The following is a 26,047-nucleotide window of genomic DNA, read 5'->3' on the forward strand; positions in this document are numbered from 1 at the left end:
GGGGATCACATGAACCCAGGACACTGCAACCCTCATAAATGTGAGTCAACTGACAAGCATCCCAATGTAAATCACGTGACCATCAGGCTGCTTCTAACGGTGGTTAGTGTGAAAAACAGCGGTAAGTCACTTTTTTCAGCGCCGCTCTCACAATCGATGGCCATACCAGCAAGGGATTCTGGGTGTTGTGGACCCAACACACCTGGAGCATCTTTGGTGGAGGAAGAGCTTCTGTAAACCACAAAATGTCTTTCTGGTCATGGCGATTGGACATCAACAATCAAGTGGGACGCCTGCAAAGGAGGCACAGTGCCTGCTTTCTTCACCAAAGGCTTCGGGGATCACGAGCGGTCCGACCGCATTCCGCTTATGACGCGCCTGAGCTGCTCGACGGGATTACTTTCCCCCATCTCATTTGCATGGCCTCGCCCCTTCGGAAGAACGCCATTGGCCGAGCAGAGCTGCCTTGAGGTCGAATCCGCTAGACAATGCGCGAAAGCTCGAGAGGAACTCCGGCGCCTCAGGCTTTTTGATTAGCATAATCCCCGCCCTTTCCCTTCCCTCGCGATCCATTGGCCCGCTTGCGGGAGGAGAGCGAGACGACACGGCCGTGTGCCGGGGGGGGAGCGGAGGGGAGGAGGGGGGTCCTTGGAACGTCACGTCGCTCCATCGCTGACGATTGGACGGCCTGACGCGTCTGTCAAGCGTGGACGGGGAAGGTGGGGGGAAACGTTGAGAGAGGAGGGGGTGGCGGCGGGTCGTACTTCCGCCTCGGGGAGTGTCGACGGGTCTCGCCGGGGGCTCGAGGCCGGAGAGGCGTGTGCGCGTGCGCACGGCCGCACCGCAGGACGGGGACGCGCCGGGCGACAGGTAAACCCACCGCCGGCGGGGTTGGAAACAGCGGCCGGCCTCTCGCCAACCCTCCGGGGCTCCGCAGCTCGAGCCCGGCCGCTTGGCAGCGGGAGCTCTACGGTCTCTACGGTCCCTCTGGCCTGGCTGAGGGAAGAGGGGGACGGCGGAGGGAAGGCCTCGCCGCCTGAGGAGGATGGGGGTGCCGCCCGAACCATCTCCCGGGGTTGGGGGAGGCGGTGCAGGCCCGGCTGATGGAAAGAATCCTCCCCCCCCGGTGATGGGGAAATGGGAGTTGCCCTCGTCCCCCCCCCCATCGTTTGGGAAACGTCGAGGCATGGGGACGGGAGACCCCGCGGTGATCCAAGCGGGGAGGACCGTGAATCTGCCTTCTCAGGGGGTTTTCTTCTTGCGAGGGTGGCGGGTGGAGGGGACACAGCTGGGCTGCTCGGTGTCTGCAAAGGTTTTCAGAGAAGTTAAGCCGGGGGTCCTTCCCTTAAATAGGTTTCTGGGAGAAGTACAGTCAGTCCTCGACTTGCAGCGGTTCATTTAAAAATAAAAAAGCAATTTTAAAGGTGTGGAAAGGAGTGCTTTGCCCCCCTTCGGACCCCTTGGTTCTGTTGCTCCCTTTAAAATACTGTCAAACATCCCCTACTTTACAACAGTTCGTTTAGTGACCGTTCAAAGTGACGACGATGCCGGGGGAAAAAAAAATGACTCGGGATCACTTTTTTCACGCTCGCGGCCCTTGCAGCATCCCCATGGTCAACCTGATCAGAATTCAGATGCTCGGCGACGGACTCGTTGTTTATGACGGCGGCGGGGTCCTGCGATCCCCTTTTGTGACCTTCTTAAGAAGCAAACTCGACGGGGAAGCCAGATTCACTTAAAAACAACTGGGCCAAAGAGCGACGTCAAAAAACGGGGTTCAAATTCACTTAACAGATGCCTGGCTTAGTGTAATGTAAATTTTGGAGCTTGATTGTGGTCGTACGTTGAGGACCTACCTGTACCGGGTTGCTTTTCCTTTTGGGGGCTTCCGACCCGAAGTTGAAGGTGGGCCAACTTGCCTCTGAGTTGAAGAGGCCTGTGAAGTCCTTGGCTTTCTCTCTTAGCTGCCTTGCTGGGCTTCTAGGAGATGATGGAATAGCTTGGCCGGCAAGGGAATGCGAATGCTGATGGCTGCAGGCTGGCAACCTTCACGTGAGGATGGTTGCGGTTCAGCCTGTTTAGATCATAAGATTATTTATTCTGTTTTGGATTTCCAGACTGCCGATCTCAGTTCCTTACACCGTAATGAGGAAACAGGATGGTACAGATAGTCCTCCACTTAATTTAAGAGTTAAATTGCAACCTATGACTATCATTTGTATTGTAAATGTTGTACCTTTGATGAAGGTATTTTTTTTCTTTCTTTTTTCTTTTTCTTTTCTTTTATGTACACTGAGAGCATATGCACCAAAACAAATTCCTTGTGTGTCCAATCACACTTGGCCAATAAAATTCTATTCTATTCTATTCTATTCTATTCTATTCTATTCTATTCTATTCTATTCTATTCTATTCTATTCTATTCTATTCTATTCTAACAAGCAGTTCATTTATCAACCGTTCAGAGTTCCAATGGCACTGAAAAATGGGACTCCCGACCGTTTTTCACAGTTACGAACTTTTGCGGCATCCCCACTGGCAACTGGTTCATATTTATGACCGCTGCTGGGTCCCAAGGTCACATGATACCCTTTTGTGACCTTCTCCCGAGCAAAGTCAATGGGGAAGCCAGATTCACTTAGCAGCCGAGTTACTAACTTGTCAACTGCAATTGATTCACTTAACCCACTGTGGCGAGGTGATAAAATGAGGCAAAACTCACTTATCAAATTTAAGACATTTTGGGCTCAGTTGTGATCGTAAGTCGAGGACTACCTGTATCTTTGGGGCTTGTCTGCTCTTCGTTTGTATTAGAGGAATAGAAGTTGTTTTCCATTTTTACTCAATTTAAATATTTTCTTTTTAAAGACTAGATGAAGGGAACCCAACTGGTGATCTTTGTAAATAGATGACCTGGGTTTGGTTTAAATGCTGCTTCGTTTTATTCTCTGTACCTGAATTGGAACAGTTTTTCGTGATTGTGCAGCCATTCATCCTTGATAATAAGTAATAAGTTACAATAGATTTTAATTGTCCTCTTCCTCTTCTGACACTTCAGCACTGGTGCTTGGATTCCCAAGCTGTGTTTTATTTTAGCCGAAGGTCACACACCCTCCCCAGTTCAAGGAAGATGACGCCATGCTGGCATAAAGCTACCTTGAGAATGGGATGGTTCATTCTGGGTTGAGGAAAATGGCAGCCGTTCCTTGTAAATGAGGTTCCCTTGTTTGTCATTATTTTGACTGACATTGAATTTGACTTGCCTGGAGAATTTGCTATCATCAGACGTGCTGAGGGCCATCAGGTTAGAAGCCTTGAAAGGAACCAGGGACATTGGTAGTTATAGCCTCATCTCTCTCTCTTCCAAAGATGGTGTGAGTTAATTAACAACTGTTGAGGAAGAAAAATTGAAAAGAACTCTTGTTTATTGTTAGTGTATTGTGTAGGCCACAATGTGACATAAAATGCAAGATTTGATGAGCTACTATCCCGACGCCACTGAGCTCTTATATTTGATGAAGGAATGAGTCACATTTTAAGGTGGGTTCACCCCGTAGCCTAGTCTTTTGAAACGAGTACAGGTAGCCCTCCACTTACGATCACAATTGAGCCCAACATTTCTGTTGCTAAGTGAGACATCCGAATGTAAATCACATGGCCATGGGGATGTTGAAATGGTCGTAAGTATGAAAAATGTTCAAAACTCACTTCAATGAGTTTTGCCCCATTTTGTGATCTTTCTTACTACAGTAACTGAATCGCTATAAAGTTAGTAACACAGTGGTTGAGTGAATCTGGCTTCCCCATTGCTTTTTGCTTGTTAGAAGTTTACAAAAGGGAATCACATGACCCAGGACACTGCAACTGTCATCAATAGGAACCAGCTGCCAAGTGTCTGAATTTTGATTACATGGCCATGGAAATCCTGCAGTGCAAACGTTCCTAAGTCACTTTTTTCAGTGTCATTGTAACTTTGGATGGTCACTAAACAAATGATAGTAGGTCAAAGACTACCTGTACCACAACATTTTTCTTTTCCTGGGAGAAGTTTTTGCCTGGATAATAAACAGGGATATGACCACAATTGAGCCCAACATTTATGTTGCTAAGTGAGAGCAAGCACACATCCCAAAATTTTCACAGCCATGGTTTTCCTTTAAATTACAGGCTGCCCATTTCCAAGGGTTGGTTACTGAACCTGCCCTAGCTCTTACTTTAGTGCATCCAGATTTTTTTTAGTCCAAATTGAGGTTAATCAGTGTGCAATCCAGGCTTTTTCCTTTCTTTTTTTTAAAAAAACATTACACACAATGAGCCCTGGGACTTCTACTCATGAGACCACCAGTGCAACATATCTTGCTTTACTGGGCAACTGGGCAGCATCATTTGTGAGTCATTCAGGGCTTGGGTTTTGGATATCACTTTTTCTGCTATCTCTTCAAGAGAGGAATTGCCTGAGAGGGATGCCCCTCCCACATGGAATTAGCAGGGAGATCTGACTCCTTGGGCTTTTAGTGCCACAGAGCAAAATCAACCTAGGGGGAAGCCTTGTGTGGAGGTAAGTGAAGGGAATAGTTTCAGTCTAATTCTGAATAGTGTCTCTCTCTGTGTGTGCCTGTGTATGCAGCTACCTTTACAATTCAGACAATACAAACAATACAAACATGCTGGACAAATTTCCCTACCATTAGACAGAAATCTCAGGTGTTCAGAACTAACTGTGGCAGCCACTCAAATACAATCCTTACACGAATACTTTTGCCCCGTTTTACAACTTTACTTGCCACAGTTGTTAAGTGAATCACTGCAGTTGCTAAATTCGTAACATCGTTGTTAAGGGAATCTGGCTTCCCTTGACTTTGCTTGTCAAAAGGACACAAAAGGGGATCAACTGACCCTGGGACATTGCAACCGTCATAAATGTGAGTCAGTTGTCAAGCATCTGAATGTAAATTACGTGGCCTTGGGTATGTTGAAAAGGTCCTAAGTGTGAAAAATGGTCATAACTCACTTTTTTCAGTGCCATTGTAACTTCGGTCACCAAGTGAACTGTTGTAAGTCAAGGACTGCCTGTGTATTCCCTAATTCCTTTCATAATGCAGTATTTGCTATTCTTTCCCTTGGGCTGTTTTCATCTAACAGCAAGGATTCTGCAAATTAGCTACCTCCCTGCAAATTAGCTACCTCCCTGGTGAGATCTCATGCCTTTTCCTCATAGTGGTCAATTGTAGCCAAGCATTAGACTACTTTGATCACATTGGATTTTTTTCCCCACCGATGGCTCGGAATAATTGAGGATTTGAAAACATTGCAGCAAGTTACTGTGAAAACATTTATAGAGGTAGTGAAACGGACTTGTAAAGATAGGGGAGGACAACATTATTTTCTTCTTGGAAAGCTACCACGATAGCGCTAAGTTGAAATTAATTTTATTCTTTCCTAGAGAAATATGTTTTGTTTTCCTAGCTGAGTACAAGTAATGTTCAACTTATAACCCTTGAATTAAGCCTAAAGTTTCCGCTGCTAAGCAAGACAGGTGTTAAGCAAGTTGTGCTCCTTTTACAATGCTTTTTAACCACAATTATTGAGTGAATTTCTGTAGTTGCTAAGTAAATCATGCGGTCGTTAAGCAAATCTGGCTTCCCCCATTGACTTTGCATGTTGAAAGTCAGCTTGGAAGATTACAAAACTCTCATAAGTACCTGCCAGTTGCCAAGCATCCAAATTTTGATCATGTAACCATGGGGACACTGCAACGGTTGTGAGTGTGAAAGCCGATCATAGGTCATTTTTTTTTCAGCGGTGTTGTAACTTTGAACAGTCACTAAACAAATTATCGTACGTTGAAAACTACCGGTGTTTCAACTTTTTTTAAAAAAGTAACACCGTGGAAAGATCTATAATTTCAAGATATTTTTTTCTTGTGATATGGAAATTGTAGCATAACGTGAATAGCATGGGTGGATGTTCCCTGTCGTTTCCCCCATTTTTACAACTTTTCTTGCCACGTTTGTTGAGTTGAATCACTGCAGTTGCTAAATTCGTAACATCGTCGTTAAGTGAATCTGGCTTCCCCATTGACTTTGCTTGTCAGAAGGTTGCTGAAAGTTGGTCACATGACCCCGGGACACTGCAACCATCATAAATATGAACCAGTTGCCAAGCATCTGAATGTAAGTCACGTGACCATGGGGATGCTGCAATGGTCATAAGTGTGGCAAAACTGTTATGTCACTTTTTTCAGCTCCGTTGTAACTGAGCGGTCACTAAATGAACGGTTGTAAGTCAAGGGCTACCTGTATTGTGACACTTTTCCTTGATTGATTTATGGCTAATCTCTACCATATCTCCTTGGACCTTGAATTGGCAAGAAGCTGTACCAAATTTGCTGCCCTTATTACTATATAATAAGCTTATGAGCTGTAGATACTTTTTTGCTTAGTTTTTCTCTTTTCTGCTGACTTTCAGATTCTCTCATGCTTTGTTTAGGGAGCAGTGTGCGATGCTTGGCCCTGTCATTCTACAGCAGACACAGACATGTTACAATGGCACTGAAAAAAGTGACTTACGATCATGTGATCAAAATTCTGATACTTGGCAACTGAGTCATATTTATGACCGTTGCAGTGTCCCAGGGTCATGTGATCCCCTTCTGCAATCTTCTGACAAGCAAAAATGGGGGGAAGCCAGGTTCCCTTAACAACCGTGTCACCAACTTAAAACTGCAGTGATTCATTTAATAATTCTGGCAAGAAAGGTTGTAAAATGGGACAAAACTCACTTAACAACTGTATTGTGGAAATTTTGGCCTCAATTGTGCTCATAAGTCGAAGACTACCTGTATAATTGTCATAGCCCACTGTAGAAACTAGGGAGACTAATACATTCCCTTAAATTGTGATTCTCAGACGGCATATCCATGAGCTCATTCTAAATACTCTTCTATAAAATTTGCCTCTAACTTAATGGATGGAAACATATAACAGAGTTTAGATACCTTACAGCTGTCATTGATGCTGTGATTTAGTAGGGAAAAGATGAGTACAGGTAAAAGGCACCTTAAGCATGTGTCACTATAATAATGGCTGGTGATAAATTGAAGGCAGCCTTATAGAGTCACAGCAGGAAAACAATGTTGTAAGGTGTGCTTGTGCCATGGTTGGGTACAAGTAAATAAAAACCTTTTGTGCTTTTGCAATACTGATTACCACTTGGTTTGTGTTATAATGAAACCAGTTTGGAAAAATGTAAACTTTCCCCTCAATGCATTCATCTTTCCATCATCCCTGTATGTTTGGAAACTACTTTCCAAAAAGTATTTTGGCACTCCTTTGTACTCCATAGTTTCTTCAAAATTTAGTATTGGTCAAATGTAAATGTAAAAACAAACTTATTTCAATATAGTAGATAAATAGTTGCATTATGCACATCTTAAATATGAATCAAAATCCCCAGTTTTATTCTTGGCTTGGCATGCAAGTTCTGAGAACTGAAAGTCTGACTTTGATTTTCACTTGCTGGATAAGAGTTAAAAGTGCATTGTTGAGAAGGGTGGTTTACTGAAATATTTTGCTGAATGTGGATATTGTATCTAGCAACACAATTTAGGATGCAATACGTGCAACCTTACTTCAAAATGAATGCATTATATTACTCTATTAATTTAAAGTACACAGTCTTTCAAATTTAAAATAAAAATATTCATATTTTGTTTCTACTTGCTCTTGCCTGTATGATCTTGTCCAGAAATAATATTTGCTTTTTGCTTTGCAAATGTTTTCCAACAGAAAAGCAAAACTTTTTGCAATTAGTAGCAAAAGTGTATAAGTAAGAATAATTACTTCTATTAGCAATTTATGAGTGAGGAAAGAGCATATTATTGTAATTAGCTGATTCTTCTGATGTCATCTAACTTTTGAATTCAGTATAATCCACTTTGATGATGGATGGTGATTTAGAAATTAGGGATTAGGTGTATTGATAGAAAATTGGGCTGAATTAGAACCAAATGTTTATAAACATCAGGTGCTCTTAATATAGGGAAATATTACGCTCATGTGAAGACATTCACTAAATTTTTGGAGGCACATCTAATTAGGAACTGCACAATAACCAAAACATGATGGTCTTTTAACTGATCCAGCAAGCTTTTATGTTTTTAGAATACCTGTACTGTAATGCATGAACTGAGAACAAGTTGGCAGTTAGGAAAATGTATTTGATGTGAACTGCATGGCAATTAGCAATTGGGTGCAAACAAACACAATGTTAAAAAGTTACCATATGTATGTAGCTACTTACCAAGCACATCCTAATTACATTAAAGTAACCGAAATATCTTTACAATCCTCAAGGCATGTCACAACTTTTGAGCACCCCTAATGTTTGGAAATTGAAAGTTGAAAAATTTGACTCGCTCTTTTTTTTGTTGTTACTCGCTCTAGCACTGCTTTAATCTCAGTTGCTTTCAGATACAGAAGTGGTTAAAAAAACAACCACTAATGAAACAATATCTGCAGATCAGTTAAAAACATTTTTTACCATTTTGCCACATGAAAGACATTTTTGCATTTTTATTTTTAATATAGAAATATATAGAAATTAAGGGTTAATTTTGGTTAATAAAGTATTAAATATAATGATTCCTTATCAGTGGCCTGACATATTGCTTTAGTGAAACAGATTTAATGTCGAATGAATAAATCTCATCCAGTCTTTGGATCAAGTCACCTCTAGTTTTTTTAGTTTGATTCATTTATCGTTGTTGAGATTTATATCCAAAATGTAAACTGTAGTTGGCTAACTGTGGTTTACAGAAATACATTTTCCAAGTCATAAAAATCAGTGATGGCAATAAGTTGTATTTAAACCCGTGATATACCTTAGTTAAAAGTGGACCAAAAGATTTTGGTGGCTTGTCTATGCTTGGGGATCATTTACATGATATTGAATTTTAGTTTGACATGTGCAGGCAAAGTCAATGGTGTTATTTGCACACCAGACTAAGCATTCTGAATGGTCAGGAAGTATTGTTCCAGAGTTTCTCCTTTTTTGTTAACCATTGTGTGACTCACTAAGATTTTGGAACTGTGCTTAAACTAAATTCAGTAAAACAAAGAAGCCATGTTTTGAAATGGCTTATTTTAAATTAATTGCAACCAATCTTATGTCACCCATACGTAATAGTTAAACCCAATGCAGACACTTCTTAGTTTCTCTTCTATGGTCCTAAAAGGAAGAGTGAGGCACACTTAGATCTGATATTCACAGCAACATTTGCCTGCTTTCACAAATCGTAATAAACCAAGTCAGGATGAAAGAAGAGTTTAAATAAAGTTCTGTATAGCTGAATTAGTTACATGTAGGAGATAACCCTATGTGGTAGCACAGGGGTGTCCAAAGTTTTTTTGGTGAGGGCCAAATACAGAAAAATAAGCAAAGGCACGGGCCACACCATTGAACGGGGGGGGGGGGGGGGGGAGGGCTAATTTTTTTTGTACCAGTTCTGTGGGCGTGGCTTATTTTGGGGTGTGGCTGAGGAACTCTGGGAATTAAAGTCCACAAGTCTTAAAGAGACCAAGTTTGGACACCCCTGATCTTGGCTTTTGTTTTGTATTTGGTATGAACTTGAAACTCCATTATTCCCTGCCCAAGGGGTGGAGGCGCGAGGAGCCTCGCCAGGCGGCCCGAGGAAGGCGAGGGTAGAACTGCTGGGGTCGGGCACGGCCAGCAGCCTCTTTCCCGCTCGCCGTCGCCTCCTCCGCCCCCTCCCTTCGTTATTCCCTGCCCAAGCGGTGGAGGCGCGAGGAGCCTCGCCAGGCGGCCCGAGGAAGGCGAGGGTAGAACTGCTGGGGTCGGGCACGGCCAGCAGTCTCTTTCCCGCTCGCCGCCGCCTCCTCCGCCCCCTCCCTTCGTTATTCCCTGCCCAAGGGGTGGAGGCGCTAGGAGCCTTGCCAGGCGGCCCGAAGAAGGTGAGGGTAGAACTGCTGGGGTCGGGCATGGCCAGCAGCCTCTTTCCCGCTCGCCGCCTCCTCCGCCCCCTCGCTTCATTATTCCCCGCCCATGGGGAGGAGCCACGAGCCTCGCAGCAAACCACCGGGCAAGTACCGGGAGGCGGCCGAAAAGGGCCATATTCAATTATACTTTCAGAATTTGCTGCGGGCCAATAAAAACTGACCCGCGGGCCACAGTTGGCCCGCGGGCCGTAGTTTGGACACCCCTGTGGTAGCAGAAATGCATATGGTTAGGTTTTCTGGTGTCGTGCTTTGCAGAATCCATTTGTTTCAAATAAAAATCAGTATACTGACATTTTCTGAAAGTGAATAAGGCCTAAGCGTCTGCAAGAGGATCAGCTGTCCTTGACTTAAACTACAAGTAGTCCTTTTTTTTGTTTTTGTTTACATTTATATCCCGCCCTTCTCCGAAGACTCAGGGCGGCTTACGGTGTATAAGGCAATAGTCTCATTCTATTTCTATATTTTTACAAAGTCAACTTATTGCCCCCCCAACAATCTGGGTCCTCATTTTACCTACCTTATAAAGGATGGAAGGCTGAGTCAACCTTGGGCCGGGATTGAACCTGCAGTAATTGCAGGCTACTGTGTTCTAATAACAGGCTTCTAACAGCCTGAGCTATTACGGTCCTTGACTTGCAACCATTCTTATGTCACCCATACGTAATAGTTAAACCCAATGCAGACACTTCTTAGTTTCTCTTCTATGGTCCTAAAAGGAAGAGTGAGGCACACTTAGATCTGATATTCACAGCAACATTTGCCTGCTTTCACAAATCGTAATAAACCAAGTCAGGATGAAAGAAGAGTTTAAATAAAGTTCTGTATAGCTGAATTAGTTACATGTAGGAGATAACCCTATGTGGTAGCACAGGGGTGTCCAAAGTTTTTTTGGTGAGGGCCAAATACAGAAAAATAAGTAAAGCCACGGGCCACACCATTGAACGGGGAGGCTAATTTTTTGTACCAGTTCTGTGGGCGTGGCTTATTTTGGGGTGTGGCTGAGGAACTCTGGGAATTAAAGTCCACAAGTCTTAAAGAGACCAAGTTTGGACACCCCTGATCTTGGCTTTTGTTTTGTATTTGGTATGAACTTGAAACTCCATTATTCCCTGCCCAAGGGGTGGAGGCGCGAGGAGCCTCGCCAGGCGGCCCGAGGAAGGCGAGGGTAGAACTGCTGGGGTCGGGCACGGCCAGCAGCCTCTTTCCCGCTCGCCGTCGCCTCCTCCGCCCCCTCCCTTCGTTATTCCCTGCCCAAGCGGTGGAGGCGCGAGGAGCCTCGCCAGGCGGCCCGAGGAAGGCGAGGGTAGAACTGCTGGGGTCGGGCACGGCCAGCAGTCTCTTTCCCGCTCGCCGCCGCCTCCTCCGCCCCCTCCCTTCGTTATTCCCTGCCCAAGGGGTGGAGGCGCTAGGAGCCTTGCCAGGCGGCCCGAAGAAGGTGAGGGTAGAACTGCTGGGGTCGGGCATGGCCAGCAGCCTCTTTCCCGCTCGCCGCCTCCTCCGCCCCCTCGCTTCATTATTCCCCGCCCATGGGGAGGAGCCACGAGCCTCGCAGCAAACCACCGGGCAAGTACCGGAGGCGGCCGAAAAGGGCCATATTCAATTATACTTTCAGAATTTGCTGCGGGCCAATAAAAACTGACCCGCGGGCCACAGTTGGCCCGCGGGCCGTAGTTTGGACACCCCTGTGGTAGCAGAAATGCATATGGTTAGGTTTTCTGGTGTCGTGCTTTGCAGAATCCATTTGTTTCAAATAAAAATCAGTATACTGACATTTTCTGAAAGTGAATAAGGCCTAAGCGTCTGCAAGAGGATCAGCTGTCCTTGACTTAAACTACAAGTAGTCCTTTTTTTTGTTTTTGTTTACATTTATATCCCGCCCTTCTCCGAAGACTCAGGGCGGCTTACGGTGTATAAGGCAATAGTCTCATTCTATTTCTATATTTTTACAAAGTCAACTTATTGCCCCCCCAACAATCTGGGTCCTCATTTTACCTACCTTATAAAGGATGGAAGGCTGAGTCAACCTTGGGCCGGGATTGAACCTGCAGTAATTGCAGGCTACTGTGTTCTAATAACAGGCTTCTAACAGCCTGAGCTATTACGGTCCTTGACTTGCAACCATTCATTTAGTGGCCATTCAAAGTTACAACGGCACAGAAAAAGAGTGACTTGTGATAGTTTTTCATACTTATGACCGTTGCAGCATTCCCATGGTCACATGACCAAAATTCAGTAAGTGACTCATATTTATGACAGTTGCAGTGTCCCGGGGTCATGTGATCACCTTTTGCGACCTTCTGACCAGCAAAGGCAATGGGGAAGCCAGATTTACTTAACTGTGTGGCTAACTTAACAACTACGGTGATTCACTTAATAACGGTGGCAAGAAAGGTTGTAAAATGGGGCAAAATTCACTTAGCAACAAATTTGGAGCACAGTTGTGGTCATAAGTGAAGTAGAAACTGCCTGTAGTAGAAACATTATGGAGATGTGACCATGTAATGCTGGAATTTGTACTAAGAGACATTACAAGGGACCAATGTCAAATGTAAATTTTGGACGTCAAGAAAACCATTGCTTTTATTAAAGTGATGAATTCTCCTCTGGTGGGAGAAGCTAATGTGTAAAGTGCTCATGGTATGGGAGTGAGGGCGAACCTATAACATTTTTGGTAACACACCAGGCCTCAGAACCCTTTGGAAGTTGTGCGAGAGGACTCTGTTCTCATGCAGCCTCTGGAGCAAGGGTGTCAAACTCGATTTCATTGAGGGCCACATCAGAGTTGTGTTTGACCTTGGGGGGGGAGCTCGATGTCACTCGTGTTAGGGGCACCTGCGGTGGCCAAGTGCTAAGGCAGGACTTCCCTCAGACCATCCCTCCCTCTCATTATAATCTTCCTTCCTTCCCTCCCTCTGTTCTGACCTAGGCTTCCTGAGACAGTAAAAAGCACACGCTTAGTCCCAAAAACCCTCTTTTTATAACACAGCCGGTAATGAGTCACAAATAGTTTGTAAAGAGTCTGACAGATGTCTGCCACAGTCTTTTGTGATAAGACTGATAAGCACCCACCTTATCTCCCTTGACATGCTGCCAAAGACCTAATTGGCAGTTGGCTTTGCAAGGCCACGCGGAGCACAGAGTCAAAACGGAGCTTCAGAATTCAAACCGACCAGAACGGACAAAGTTGCTTCCTGCAAAGGCTCATGTGCCTTTGCTCCTCCTTTATGTCTTATGGGAGGGGCCAATCATCTCCAAGCCCTACTCCCGAGTTGTCCTTTTGTCTTAACTGTTCTTGCCTTCTTGCAGCTCTGCGCATGTGCGCACTGGGAACAGGCTCCCCCTGTTCCTTTGCCTCACTGATGTCTGACTCTGGAGGCTCCGGAGGCAGCACATAACTCCCACATGGCCTTTCTCTGCCTTCAATGGAGAGCCCTCATCCGAGCCTTCCCTGGACTCCAGGACTGGCCCATGTTCCTCCCCAACCTCCTCACTGTCCGACTCTGCTGCCAGCTCTGCAGGCCGCCAGCGGACCACAACACCCTCCCTCCCTTCCCTCTTCCTTCTCTTTTCTTTTTCCTTCCCCTCTTTTCTTCTTTTTCCTTCCTTGCTTTCTTCCCATCTTCCCTTCTTTTTCTTTTTCTTTGTCTTTCCTCTTCCCCTTTCTCCTTTTCTGTCCCTTCTTGGATGCTCAAATGCAAAAGGGGAAACATTTCTCCTTTTGCTTTGTTTTGCTAGCCCTCTGCCAGCAAAAACGTAGCCTGGGGAGGGGGGTTGCGCGCCCCCCCCCCATACCCAGTTTGAGCCACAACGGACTCCTGCATCCCTCCATTTTTGCTGGCAGAAGCACCGTGGGCCGGTCCATCACGGCCCGCAGGCCTTGAGTTTGACACCTCTGCTCTGGAGCCTCCGAAAAGCATGTGAGAATGGGACAAGCTTTCCTTCTCCTTTTGGAGGCTGCAAGGCTGTGCAAGAGCCTTCTCCAAAGTTTCCAGGCCTCGTGTGACCCAGAGCTGACTCAAATACACATTTTTTCTTACTGACAGGAAAAGGCAAATTGAAAAATATTTACAATCTAATTTCTTGTTATGAATGGCTTCTCTTTTCTCTGGGAGTCTGGGTGTGTGAGACAGACACCCCAGCGAAGTCAAATGAGGCATTCTCTGAATTTTTTGACACACTGAGCTCAAAAGATTCACCATCCCCATACGCAGACCGCAGCTTGAGAACCACTTCCCTACAGCAGGAAAATTGAATTCTAGTAGTCCTTGTGGTGAGTGTTTCCTGACTTGGCTTCAGAGGCCTGACAAGATGCATATAGAATCATAAGACTGGAAGGGACCTCGGAGGCCTTCTAGTCCAACCCCCTCAGGAGTCCTTATACCATCCTTTCCCAACAATCAGTCAAATGGTCATCCAATCTATTTTTTGAAAACCTCCAGTGATGGAGCACCCACAACTCAGGGAAACAAGCTGCTGTGCCTCGTTCGCCCCCCTCTCCGCAGCCGGGCCCTTCTCATCTCCTGCCAGACACTGATAGTACAGGAGAATGGCCTGACATGCCTCCAGCCCCCAGTCTTGGCACCATGCCCGGACAAATGGAGCAGCTGGGCCCCTCCCCCACAGCATGTGAGCCTGGGGAATGTGAAGCCAGTCATGAGCTGGAATTACTAACAGCTGGAGGCTGGAGAGACCCATGCTTCCGGAGAGTGGAGAGGCAACGTCAGCAAAAGGAAGGGAGGGGCAGGCCTGGATAAGTGCTGAGTCATGGAGCCACACCCCATGGCCTATATAAAGGATCTGCTTTCTGGCATTCTTTGAGTCAGGCAAAGTCTCATCTGGATTGCTGAAGTCACACCTTGGATTCCTGCCTGCCCTGAGGACTCTGATAGGACTTTGGCAGAGCTGCAGAGGCACGCTTGATACGGACTTCCCCGACCCGGCCGTCAGAGGAGGAGTGGGACACAACACAAGCTATTCCACTGATCCATTGTTCTCCCTGCAGAAAATTCTCCCTGTCCGAAAAAATTTCCTTATTGTAGTGACCAAAATTGTGGAAACCTTTTGGGAAAAGTGTTTTTTTGAGGTTTGATGGCTAATAATGCCACTTTTTTTTTTTGGAGTTTCAAGATAATCCTATTCCACTGCTGGAATGGCCTGGGAATAGCCCAGACCTTCACCCAATTGAAAATCTATGGAGACGACTAAAGAAAGTTGTTAGTCAGAAGTGATCCAGCAATAAAACCCAGTTAATAGAAGCAACCATTCAATCTTATATATTATAACAGCTGCAGAACTAAAAGACTTGGTTCCCTTCATGGGAAGATGTTGTAAGGCCGTAATTCATGCTAAAGGTTACCCTACTAAGTATTAATGGACATGGTGATAATTTTTGTATATCTCATTTTTTCTATGTGTTTCACTTTTCTTCTTTATACTGTAACTGCTATTCTAATAACAAATCCTTATTGCATTACATTCTTGATTAAATTATTTTTCCATTGATATATAATTTTATAGTACTACTAAAAAAAAGTGGTGTTATTAGCTAGATTTAGAAAATACACTTTTCCCAAAAGGTTTCCACAATTTCGGTCACTACTGTAGGTTGGAACTCTCTTTTAACAAACCTGCATGCATTAGCATTGCTTCTTGTTCTGCCCTCTGGTGCTTTAGACTATAAGTCGATCCCTTCTTCTCTATGACAGGCTAAATATTCCTCTTGCCCCCAACAAATATTCTTCTGGCCTCTCCTTTTGGCACATGCTCTGAATCTTTGTCGATCCCTTTTTTGGCTGTACTTGTGTACCTTAGCTGGTTATCTTTTGGGCGAGGCCTCTGATTGCCTCACAATCTATTGTTGGGAAAGGATTTAGTCTCCACCGAACTTTTAACTGTGGCCTTCTTTAAAAAGATGTGGGTGTACTTGTGGGCAGGAGAACCATAATCCTATTTTGAAACATTTTATAGGGCACAGGGTTAGGTAAGGTAGAGGTGGGCAGATTTCAAGGAGTGAATCCACGGGGAAATTAAAAGAAGATGGCTAATAATAATCACACTAAAAGTTGCAGTTGATACTATCCAAAGGTGCTTTTTCTGGAGGCAACTGGAGTTTCTTCTGTTTTCTTTTGAAGTCGTTTCGCTTCTACGCCTTTTCAGCTTTGGCAGGATAGTGGGGAATGGAAGGATTTATAATTCTTGCAGACAGCTGGTAATCTGCACCTTTTTAGCAAGCTGTTGAAGCACTTGGAGGTTTATCTGTGTCCTCAGGGTCACCTTTGTGGTGCTCCTGGTTCCTATAGTCTGCAATTCCACCCCACCCCCCTCTGGAAATCCATTCCTAGTCCCATACCATTCAAAAGGTGTTCATCCCAAATTGTATAGCTAAAAGTTTGTAGAGATTCTCAGTCATCCAGGTCATGGTTGTCCCAAAGGTGCTTTTTCAGGAGGCAACAGGAGTTTCTTCTTTTTTCTTTTGAAGACGTTTCGCTTCCCATCCAAGATGCTTCTTCAGCTCTGATAGGATAGTGGGGAATGGAAGGATTTTTATATTGTTGATACTACAAATGAATGGGCCTCTGGTGGCTCAGCAGACTAAGTCTGTCTGTTATTAACACAGCTGCTTGCAATTACTGCAAGTTCAAGTCCCACCAGGCCCAAGGTTGACTCAGCCTTCCATCCTTTATAAGGTAGGTAAAATGAGGACCCAGATTGTTGGGGGGCAATAAGTTGACTTTGTATATAATATACAAATGGATGAAGACTATTGCTTAACACAGTGTAAGCCGCCCTGAGTCTTCGGAGAAGGGCGGGATATAAATTCAAATTTAAAAAAAAAATGGGTTGGTCAGCTTTCGACTTGTCACCAGCTGCACCCGAGTTCTGAAAAATGTTGTTGTTCTGTAATTCTCCTGTCATTGAGATGGCTAGCATTAATAGATGTTGAATGCCAGCTCTACAGTTAACCTATAACACAAACAAAAAAAAAAGAATTATTTCAATCAATATATTTATTTTGATACCACATGTATACAAATTACAGGTAGTTCTCAACAACAGTTCGTTTAGTGACCGAAGTTACAACATCCCTTAAAAAAGTGACTTAGGACTGTTTTTCCACACTTACAGCTGTTGTGGCATTCCCCTGATCATGTGATCAAAATTCAGGCGCTATTTAGGACGGATGCAGTGTCCCGAGGTCATGTGATCTTTTGCGACCTTCTGACAAGCAAAGTCAGTGGGGAAGCCAGATTCACTTAACAGCCGTGTTAACTAATTTAACAAATGCCGTGATTCACTTAACAACTCTGGCAGGAAAGATCGCAAAATGGGGCAAGACTCACTTAACAGCTATCTCACTCAGCAACAGAAATGTTGGGTTCAGTTGTGGCCATACGTTGAGGATTCCCTGTAATAAAATCAAAACATTTCCATAATGCCTATTAAATAAATAAATAATCATGGTTAAAGCACAGGGCCAGTTTATCTGCGGAGCACTTTTCGTTAAGGACAACTTCCCTTCCTACCAGGTCAGATGGGATAGGCATGATTTTAGTCCCTTCCCCTAAATATTGCCATCTGATGGGAGCTAGGAAACAGTGCCTTTTCTGTGGGCTGCCCCTGCCCTATGGAATACTCTGCCCCCTAAAGTTTGGTGGGCATCTACCTCCTAGTTTTCCATAAAGTCCTGAAGACCCAGCTTTCCCCCCAAGTGCTTGGGATATGATTAATGGCTGTACATCAGAAGCTTGACTTAGTGCCAGGGTTTTGTTTTTAATGCGTTTGTTTTTAATAAGGTTTTTTTTTAATGTTGTTTTGATTAGGAGCCGCCCAGAGTTTGTTATAAGATGGCAGCTATATAAAGGCTTTAAATAAATAATAGAAACGTTCCTACTAATGAACCAATTGTGCAATTAGAATTTTGGATTGTTGCTGACAATTAGCATGTATGAGAATGCAAAAAGCTCATTGTAGAGGTTTTTATTGATTGTTTTGTGGGCCACTTAGACTTTTTAAAAGCAAGAAATATAAAGGAACAGATCATCACTCAGAAGAACTATACAGAAAGCAATAAAACTGACAGAAGTTTGACAACCCACCCAGGGCCTGGGAGAAATATATATATACATACATCCATACATCCATATATATACATATACATACACATATATATGCATACATACATACACACATTTATGTGTATGTGTTGTTTTCGTAGGTTTTCACGGGTATATGTATGCAGGTTTTGGTAACTTTGGGTCTTTTCCCGTGTAAGGTTGAAAGTATTTAGGCAACGTTTTGATGAGGTCTCACTCATCATCTTCAGGCTGGAGTTTTTGGCTTTGTTCTTATGTGAGCAAATATAAGAAATATAAGAATGTATATATATATATATTTACATACATATACATATCCCATCTTTATTATTATTATTTTTTAAAAACAACCCAACTGCCTCCTAATTTCCCCACAACGACAACCCTGTGACGTGGGTTGGGCTGAGAGTAATTTACCCAAAGTCTCCAAAGTCACGACTAAGAAGGGACTTGAACTCATGGTCTCCTGCTTTCTAGCCTTGTGCTTTCAAAGTTTTTCTGAAAATCAAGGTGGGAGCTAAATAGATCACTGGGAAGATATCACACCTGGCAGCAAATCCAGAAAAGACATACAGGTAATCCTCAATTTACAACTAGTCACTTAGTGACCATTCAAAGTTAGAGGGGACTGCGATGACTCCCCCACACGCTTTCCCAGATACCTCTCCAGATATCAGCTTGGAGGAAGATGAACCGGTTCAGGGCACATCAGGAGGGAAGTTGGTCAATGGCTCCAAGCAGCTGTCTGAGAGTGATTTGGCTTGAAGCAGAGCTACAGCAGGACAGCCCTGAGGCTTCAGGTGGGGAAAGCATGCAGCTGCAGCAAGTGAGCGAAGAAGAAGAGGAACTGCCTTTTGCCCCTGATCCCAAAACACGTAGGGCAGAGAAAAGGCTGGAGCAGTGAAGGTCAGCCAGATTACTCATGAGGAGGCAGCCGCGCCCTTCTTGATGGGCTGCATCAAAAATTCACTGTTTAACACAGCAGACAGATGGAGGCGATGCTGGAAACAATTTGTTCGTTTCCTAGCTGTGTGTTCTTGCCTTGAACTTTGGATCGTGTCTGTTCAGCTGTTGCCTTTGCTTGCCTTGCCTTGCCTTTGCCTGTGGATTTGTCTTTGCCTTGGGAACTTGCTTTTGCCTAGTGGACTGCACTTGCCTTTGCCTTGAAGACTAGCGTTGGCTTCATTTGAGTAGCCTGTGAAACTCATTGAGGTTGAGCTGGTGCCGGCGCAGGGAACTTCAGTGCTGTTGTAACTGTTGTAAAGTACACCGGTATTCCAGGTGTAAAGAACACCTGTATTACTAAGGCTTTATCTAGCAGTGCTAATACTTCATGTGATTTTGATTCTAGGCCTCTTTTTATACAACCAAGGATTGTGTTAGCTTTTTTGGCTACTGCCGCAGACTAGACTGCTAGCTCATATTTAAATTCCATGATGAGCTTTATATGGGATGATATGCACCTTGAATGGCACCCAAAAGTCAACTGGCAAGCATTGGAGTTTGCACAGCAAACACAGCAGGATGTATCGAAGCATTCCTTTCACTGTATTTTCTGTGGTTTATTTACTCTATTATTCTGTAAATAGAATCATTAGAAGTATCTCACTTCTTTTCCAATCTAACAAAAAGTAAGATTTGGCGGCTAAAATAACATTATGATCACAAGTCTATTTTTTTTTTACAACCTGATTGTGCTCAAGGTTAATTTTAAAAAAATACCCTAGCTGTATTTTTCCTTTCAATACATCACTTTCTTATGTTTTAACTTTACCATTAGTCCTTGACTTATGGCCGCAAATGAGCCCAAAATGTATGTTGCTAAGTGAGAAATTCATTAAGTGAGTTTTGCCTCATTTTATGACTTTTCTTGTCACGCTTGTTAAGTGAATCACTGAAGTTGTTAAGTTAGTAACACGGTCGTTAAGTGAATTTGGCTTCCCCGTTGATTTTGTTTGTCAGAAGGTCTCAAAAAGTGATCACATGATCCTGGGACACTGTAACCATCATAAATATGAACCAGTGGTCAAGCATCCAAATGTAAATCACGTGACCATGGGGGTGCTTCTATGGTCATAAGTGTGAAAAAAAGGTCATAAGTCACACTTTTCAAGGGCATTGTAACTTCAAATGGTCACTAAATGAACTGTTGTAAATCGAGGACTATCTGTATTAAATTCCCAGAATAGTAATCTTAAAAACCAATCTCTCTCTCTCCATGACTCAGGTGGTAGAACAGAATTTGCTAAGTTTTAATTCCTCAATTTTGTGCTGAATTTTTTTCTTATTAAATTCCTTAGTTTGAGAAGGCTGGTTTAGACAAAACCTGACAAGAGATGTTGCAAACCAAAGTAGTCTGCATACTGTAATTGCTTAATTTATTTTATGAAATTGCCCAATGTAATTTTGAAATTTAATATGTACTAATTACATTGGGTAACCGCATGAAACAAATCAGGGGCTGGGTCTTTTGAGATAATCCAGATAAATAAAGAATATTATTTATTCTTGTTTTTCTTCCTCCTCTCTGTACAGGACATCTGGAACTATTTTGCTTTTATGAAAACGTAATCGCGTCAATAACAACTATGCATTAATGAGATACTGAAGAGAGATAAAAAACAACTAAAAGGATGAATAGTGAAGAGGAATTTTATGATGCTGTCACAGGTAAATTAATTCTGTATAAAGTCTAAATTTGTTGGAACTGAGGATCCTGTGTTTTTGTCCTGTGGGGCTCAAACATATTGCTGGGAAGGAAGTTGTCTTAGGCCCCATAACACCTGCTGGGTTCCCTCCTTCCCTATTCCTTAAGTCTTCAGATGTTTTCTTTCAACAAAACAAGCCTCTCTGATCACAGAGAGTCTGACACCCGGACTTATGGTCATGGGGGATTTCAACTTGCCGTCGGCGGGCGAATCGTCAATGGCAGCTCGGGAGTTCATGGCCTCCATCACAGCCTTGGACCTGACCCAAGTAGTTTATGTCCCCACCCACGTTGGGGGTAACACACTGGACTTGATTTTCGTCTCGGGACAGTGGCTAAATGATCTGGAGTTAGGGGAATTAATATCTCAACCCCTGTCATGGTCAGATCATTTACTCCTTCAGCTAGACTTTCGGACCGCTACACCTCACCGCAGGGAGACGGAACCGGTTCAATGGTTCCGTCCCAGGCGCCTGATGGACCCAGAGAGGTTTCTGACGGAGCTTGGGCCATTTCCAAGGGATTTAGCCCACGGCTCGGCCGAGGAACTGGCGGCCGCCTGGGAGGAGGCGGCGGCTGGCGCCTTGGACCGCGTCGTGCCTTTGCGGCTTCTGATCCGGCAACGAACTCGACCAGCTCCTTGGTATAACGAGGAGCTGAGAGAGATGAAGCGCCGGAAAAGAAGCCTAGAGAGCGCCTGGAGGTCCAGCCGCTCCAAACCTGACCGAACACTAGCGAGGTCATATATTCAGACCTATCTAGTGGCGATCAGGGCGGCGAAACATAACTATTTCTCCGCACTCATCGCATCGGCAGATAATCGCCCAGCCACCCTGTTTAGGGTGACCCGCTCCCTGCTTACGCAGGAGGCTCGGGAGGACCCCTTACAGGGACGTGCTGAGGATTTTGTACAGTATCTGTCTGATAAAATCGCTCAGATTCGGGATGGCTTGGACACTGATTGGATAGATCTGGGTGGGATGGCGGGGACGAGTCTTGAGAATGTTATCTGGGCTGAGTTCGATCCTGTGACTCCTGATGACATGGACAGGTTGTTGGGTAGGTTGAATCCCACCACATGTTTATTGGACCCGTGTCCCTCCTGGATGGTATTGGCCACACGGGAGGTCACACGAAGCTGGCTCCTGGGAGTTACCAACGCTTCTTTGTTTGAGGGTGTTTTCCCCGCCGCCTTGAAAGAGGCGGTGGTGAGGCCCCTCCTTAAGAAACCCTCCCTGGACCCGGCTGTATTAGCGAACTATCGTCCAGTCTCCAACCTTCGCTTTCTGGCGAAGGTTGTTGAGAGTGTGGTGGCATATCAGCTTCCTCAATACCTGGAGGAAACTGTCTATCTAGACCCGTTCCAGTCCGGTTTCAGACCCGGATACAGCACCGAGACGGCTTTGGTCGCGTTGCTGGATGACCTCTGGAGGGCCCGGGACGGGTTGTTCCTCTGTCCTGGTTCTATTAGATCTCTCGGCGGCTTTTGATATCATCGACCATGGTATCCTGCTGCGGCGGTTGGAGGGATTGGGGGTGGGAGGCACCGTCTATCGGTGGTTCTCCTCCTATCTCTCTGACCGTTCGCAGACGGTGTTGGAAGGAGGGCAGAGATCGACCCCGAGGCGCCTCACTTGTGGGGTGCCTCAGGGGTCTGTTCTCTCACCTCTCCTGTTCAACATCTATATGAAGCCGCTGGGTGAGGTTATCCATGGTTTCGGGGTGGATTATCATCTGTACGTTGATGATACACAGCTGTACACCGCGTTGCTCCCATATAACACCCATCCTGCGCGGCCTACACTGGCTGCCGGTAGCCTTCCGGGTGCAATTCAAGGTTTTGGTCACCATCTTTAAAGCGCTCCATGGCTTAGGACCGGGATATCTACGAGACCGCCTTCTGCCGCTGATTGCCTCCCAACGACCAGTGCGCTCCCACAGAGCAGGCCTCCTCAGGGTGCCATCGACCAAGCAATGTAGGTTGGCGACCCCCACGGGGAGGGCCTTCTCTGTGGCAGCACCGGCCCTGTGGAACGAGCTTCCTCCAGAGTTACGGCAACTCCCTGACCTCCGGACTTTCAGGCGTGAACTGAAGACTTTATTATTTCAGCGAGCTGGACTAGCCTAAGAATAAAATATTTTAGTTAAATTTTAATGGGTTTTTAATCGGTCTTTACCGTTTTAGTGATTTGGCTATTATAATATTTTGTTTTAATTGGGTTTTAAATTGGTTATTTATTATATTGTTGTATTTTAATATGCCTGTGAACCTCCCTGAGTCCTACGGGAGATGGTGCGGTATAAAAGTATGATTAATAAATAAATAAATAAATACAGAATGCAGAGGTGTCAAACTGGCCGCCCAGTGGCGGGATGCGTCATGTGCAGGCCACACTCACCCTAATTCTGTGAAGGGAAAAAACATCACGATATGTCACATGACAGCAACGTGACATGCCAAGTTTGACACCCGTGACATCCTTGGAGCCTAGTGGACGAGCAGAACCACTATGGTCTCTCACCATACCTCCTGCTCTTTAATCAACCATTGCTTTAGCTGTAGTCTTAGTGGAAGAAGAGCCCTTGGAGGTCCTCATTGACTGCTGTCCTCTCTGTATTGCTCTTCTAATTGTCCTCCTTCCTGCTAGTGAAGGAAGCCAGAATGAATGAGATTCTCAGGTAAAGGGGTACCAGCTTATGAAGTGCAAAAGAGCAGGGTCACATGTGAATCTTCTCAACTGATGGTTAGTACCTGCTTAGAGTCAGATAACAGTCTATGGAATTCAAGGGGGACTTGTGGCTACAGAGAAATTCTAGACTGATTCCTCTCTTAACTCCGCCCCCCCCCAGGTTCTACCACTCCTTTTCTTATAGAGCTTCAGTTATTCCCATGTTTGTCTGAAGTGGTATAGGGCCGTTGTTGTTTTTTCTCACATGCTGTAATATTAATGCTCCTGTGCTGACAAAAATAAACTAGAAAAGAGAAAAACTAGCACTCTTGAACATATGGGCATGTATTCTTAGTAATACCCACAGCCTAGCATATTTGATGGTCATCCAGTGCCTTGCCATATTATTTTAGACAAGCAAGATGCAAAAGCGTAAGGAATTAATTGCCTCATTTGGGCTTCTTAAAGCTTACATCTTACAGGAAGGCATGACCAGATGGCCCTTTTCTTGTTACTACATTGAAAACTAGATTCTAACGGTAGTTAAACAGCTACGATGGTGGTTAGGGGAAAAGGCAAAAGGCATACTTTATTTTGAGATAAGTGGACTCAAAGCTTTGTAAGGGACAGAGGTGTAAACAAAAACTAGAAAAACAGGTGACTGCTGTTTTCAAAACTAATATTGCAATACTGGGAAGGCCAAAAGTTTAGAACAAGAACCTTGCTGTTTAACAATTACTCTGGCTTGCTAGATGTTTTCTTCAGTGGGAAAAAATATGATCAGATTGATCATCTTGGAAATATACTAGAATAGAGGATTTTCTCCTAATTGCAAATAATTACATTATATATATCCCGAAACATTGGGAATTACCACCTGCAAAATAAGAGTCCTATTTTGCTTTTTCTCCAAGCTCTGTAAAAATAGTTCTGTGAATAACAAAGTATATACATGAAATTTGTTCTAGCTATTAACAGTTCCTTATAAATGCCAGAACAATTTTAAACATTTGCCATCATTTATTTAATTAGACTTCTACCTCCCATGATGGGGGGAAAAAGATGATTTTCAGCAGTTATATTAATGTTTTTCAAACTTGGCAACTTTAGGATGCCTAAACTCTCAGAATTTCCCAGCCGTCATCATATTCTTCTGTTCTAAGTTAGGCTGTAATTGGCACGCTAAATTAAGTAAGTACCTTCTTGGGGTGTGTCGACTGGTCGTAACTCAAGGACTACCTGTAAAATTTGATCCAGTCACGTGATGTTACATATCATTTATTCTGTTCAAGTTCTGCACTTATACACTTAATACAATTCTGAAACGCAACAAGTTAAAGACTCAATGATTGATTTATTCTGTTTCTGGACTGTATTTCAAAAACAGTAAAAAGAAGAGCTCACAGTTGTTCTCAAGGTTGTGTTAAAAGCTTTCAGATTCAGCCAGGTCTCTGCGAGTTCAACCTTGTTTTTGTAATTCTTTCAAACTATGTAGCTAATTAGAAGATATTGCAGCCAGTGAGGTGTTTCTGACTATTTCAGTGAGAGTCTCAAGAGATTTCAAGTTTGTTTTATTAAAGATTAAATTTTGCAATCTATAGGAATTATTGCCTCTCCATTGATCAAGCCCATGCAGTCCTAGGCTGCATCAAAAGAGGGATAGTATCAAGATCACTTGAAGTGTTATTACCACTTTATACTGCTTTGGTAAGACCACACTTAGAATACAGTGTCCAGTTTTGGTCACCATGATACAAAAAAGATGTTGAGACTCTAGAAAGTGTGCAGAGAAAAGCCGCAAAGAAGGGGCTAGAGGCTAAAACATATGAGCAGTTGCAGAAACTGGATATGTCTAGTCTAATGAAGAGGACTAGGGGTGAAATGATAGCTATCTTCCAATGTTTGAGAGGCTGTCACAAAGAAGAGGGGGTCAATCTTTTTTCCAAAGCACCTGAGGGCAGGACAAGAAGTAACGGATGGAAATTTACCAAGGAAAGATCCAATCTAGAACCAAAGAGGAATTTCCTGACTGTAAGAACAATTAACCAGTGGAATGACCTGTCTCCAGAAGTTGTGGGTGTTCCAACACTGGAGGTTTTTAAGAAGAGATTGGACTGCTATTTGTCCAGAATGGTACAAGGTTTCCTGTTGGATCAGAAGATCTGCAAGCAAGATTTATACCCACTGAAATCTTGACAGAATTGAGATCTTCTTTATTTGAGTGATTGGTGAAATCAAGTAAATTATATATTTTTTTCACCTTGTGATTCTACAACTCTTTCTGTTGTTTTTGTTTTGGCAGGATCATCCTTCATTCTAGGAAAGTTTTCATTCTAGGAATTATAAATTTCCTGTTTGGGGAAAAATATTTGCTTTCTCTTTGTGCTCAGCTTAAGATTTATACCCCACTGAAATCTTGACAGAATTGAGATCTTCTTTATTTGAGTGATTGGTGAAATCAGTCATCAATATTTTAGGTTACATATGGAGATCTGTTGTTTTTGTTTTGGCAGGATCATCCTTCATTCTAGGAAAGTTTTCATTCTAGAAATTATAATTTCC

At 43.9% G+C, this 26,047-nt stretch overlaps 1 protein-coding gene across 2 annotated transcripts in view; it reads left to right on the plus strand.

Annotated features, from left to right (window-relative positions):
- Positions 1–732: 732 nt before the first annotated feature.
- OSBPL2 (oxysterol binding protein like 2) overlaps positions 733–26,047 on the plus strand; it is a 69,096-nt gene continuing 43,781 nt past the window's right edge. Inside the window, exons 1-2 of one of the 2 annotated variants that reach the window (XM_058175551.1) lie at positions 733–870; positions 20,645–20,779. In XM_058175551.1, the coding sequence (XP_058031534.1) occupies positions 20,743–20,779 (37 nt within the window). In that variant the 5' untranslated portion in view covers positions 733–870; positions 20,645–20,742. Of the gene's footprint in view, positions 871–14,137; positions 14,287–20,644; positions 20,780–26,047 lie in introns of those variants that run through there. The other variant, XM_058175552.1, reaches the window with a different exon arrangement.

This window comes from Ahaetulla prasina, chromosome 3, assembly GCF_028640845.1.
Source record: "Ahaetulla prasina isolate Xishuangbanna chromosome 3, ASM2864084v1, whole genome shotgun sequence".
In the NCBI taxonomy this organism is placed as follows: Eukaryota; Metazoa; Chordata; class Lepidosauria; order Squamata; family Colubridae; genus Ahaetulla; species Ahaetulla prasina.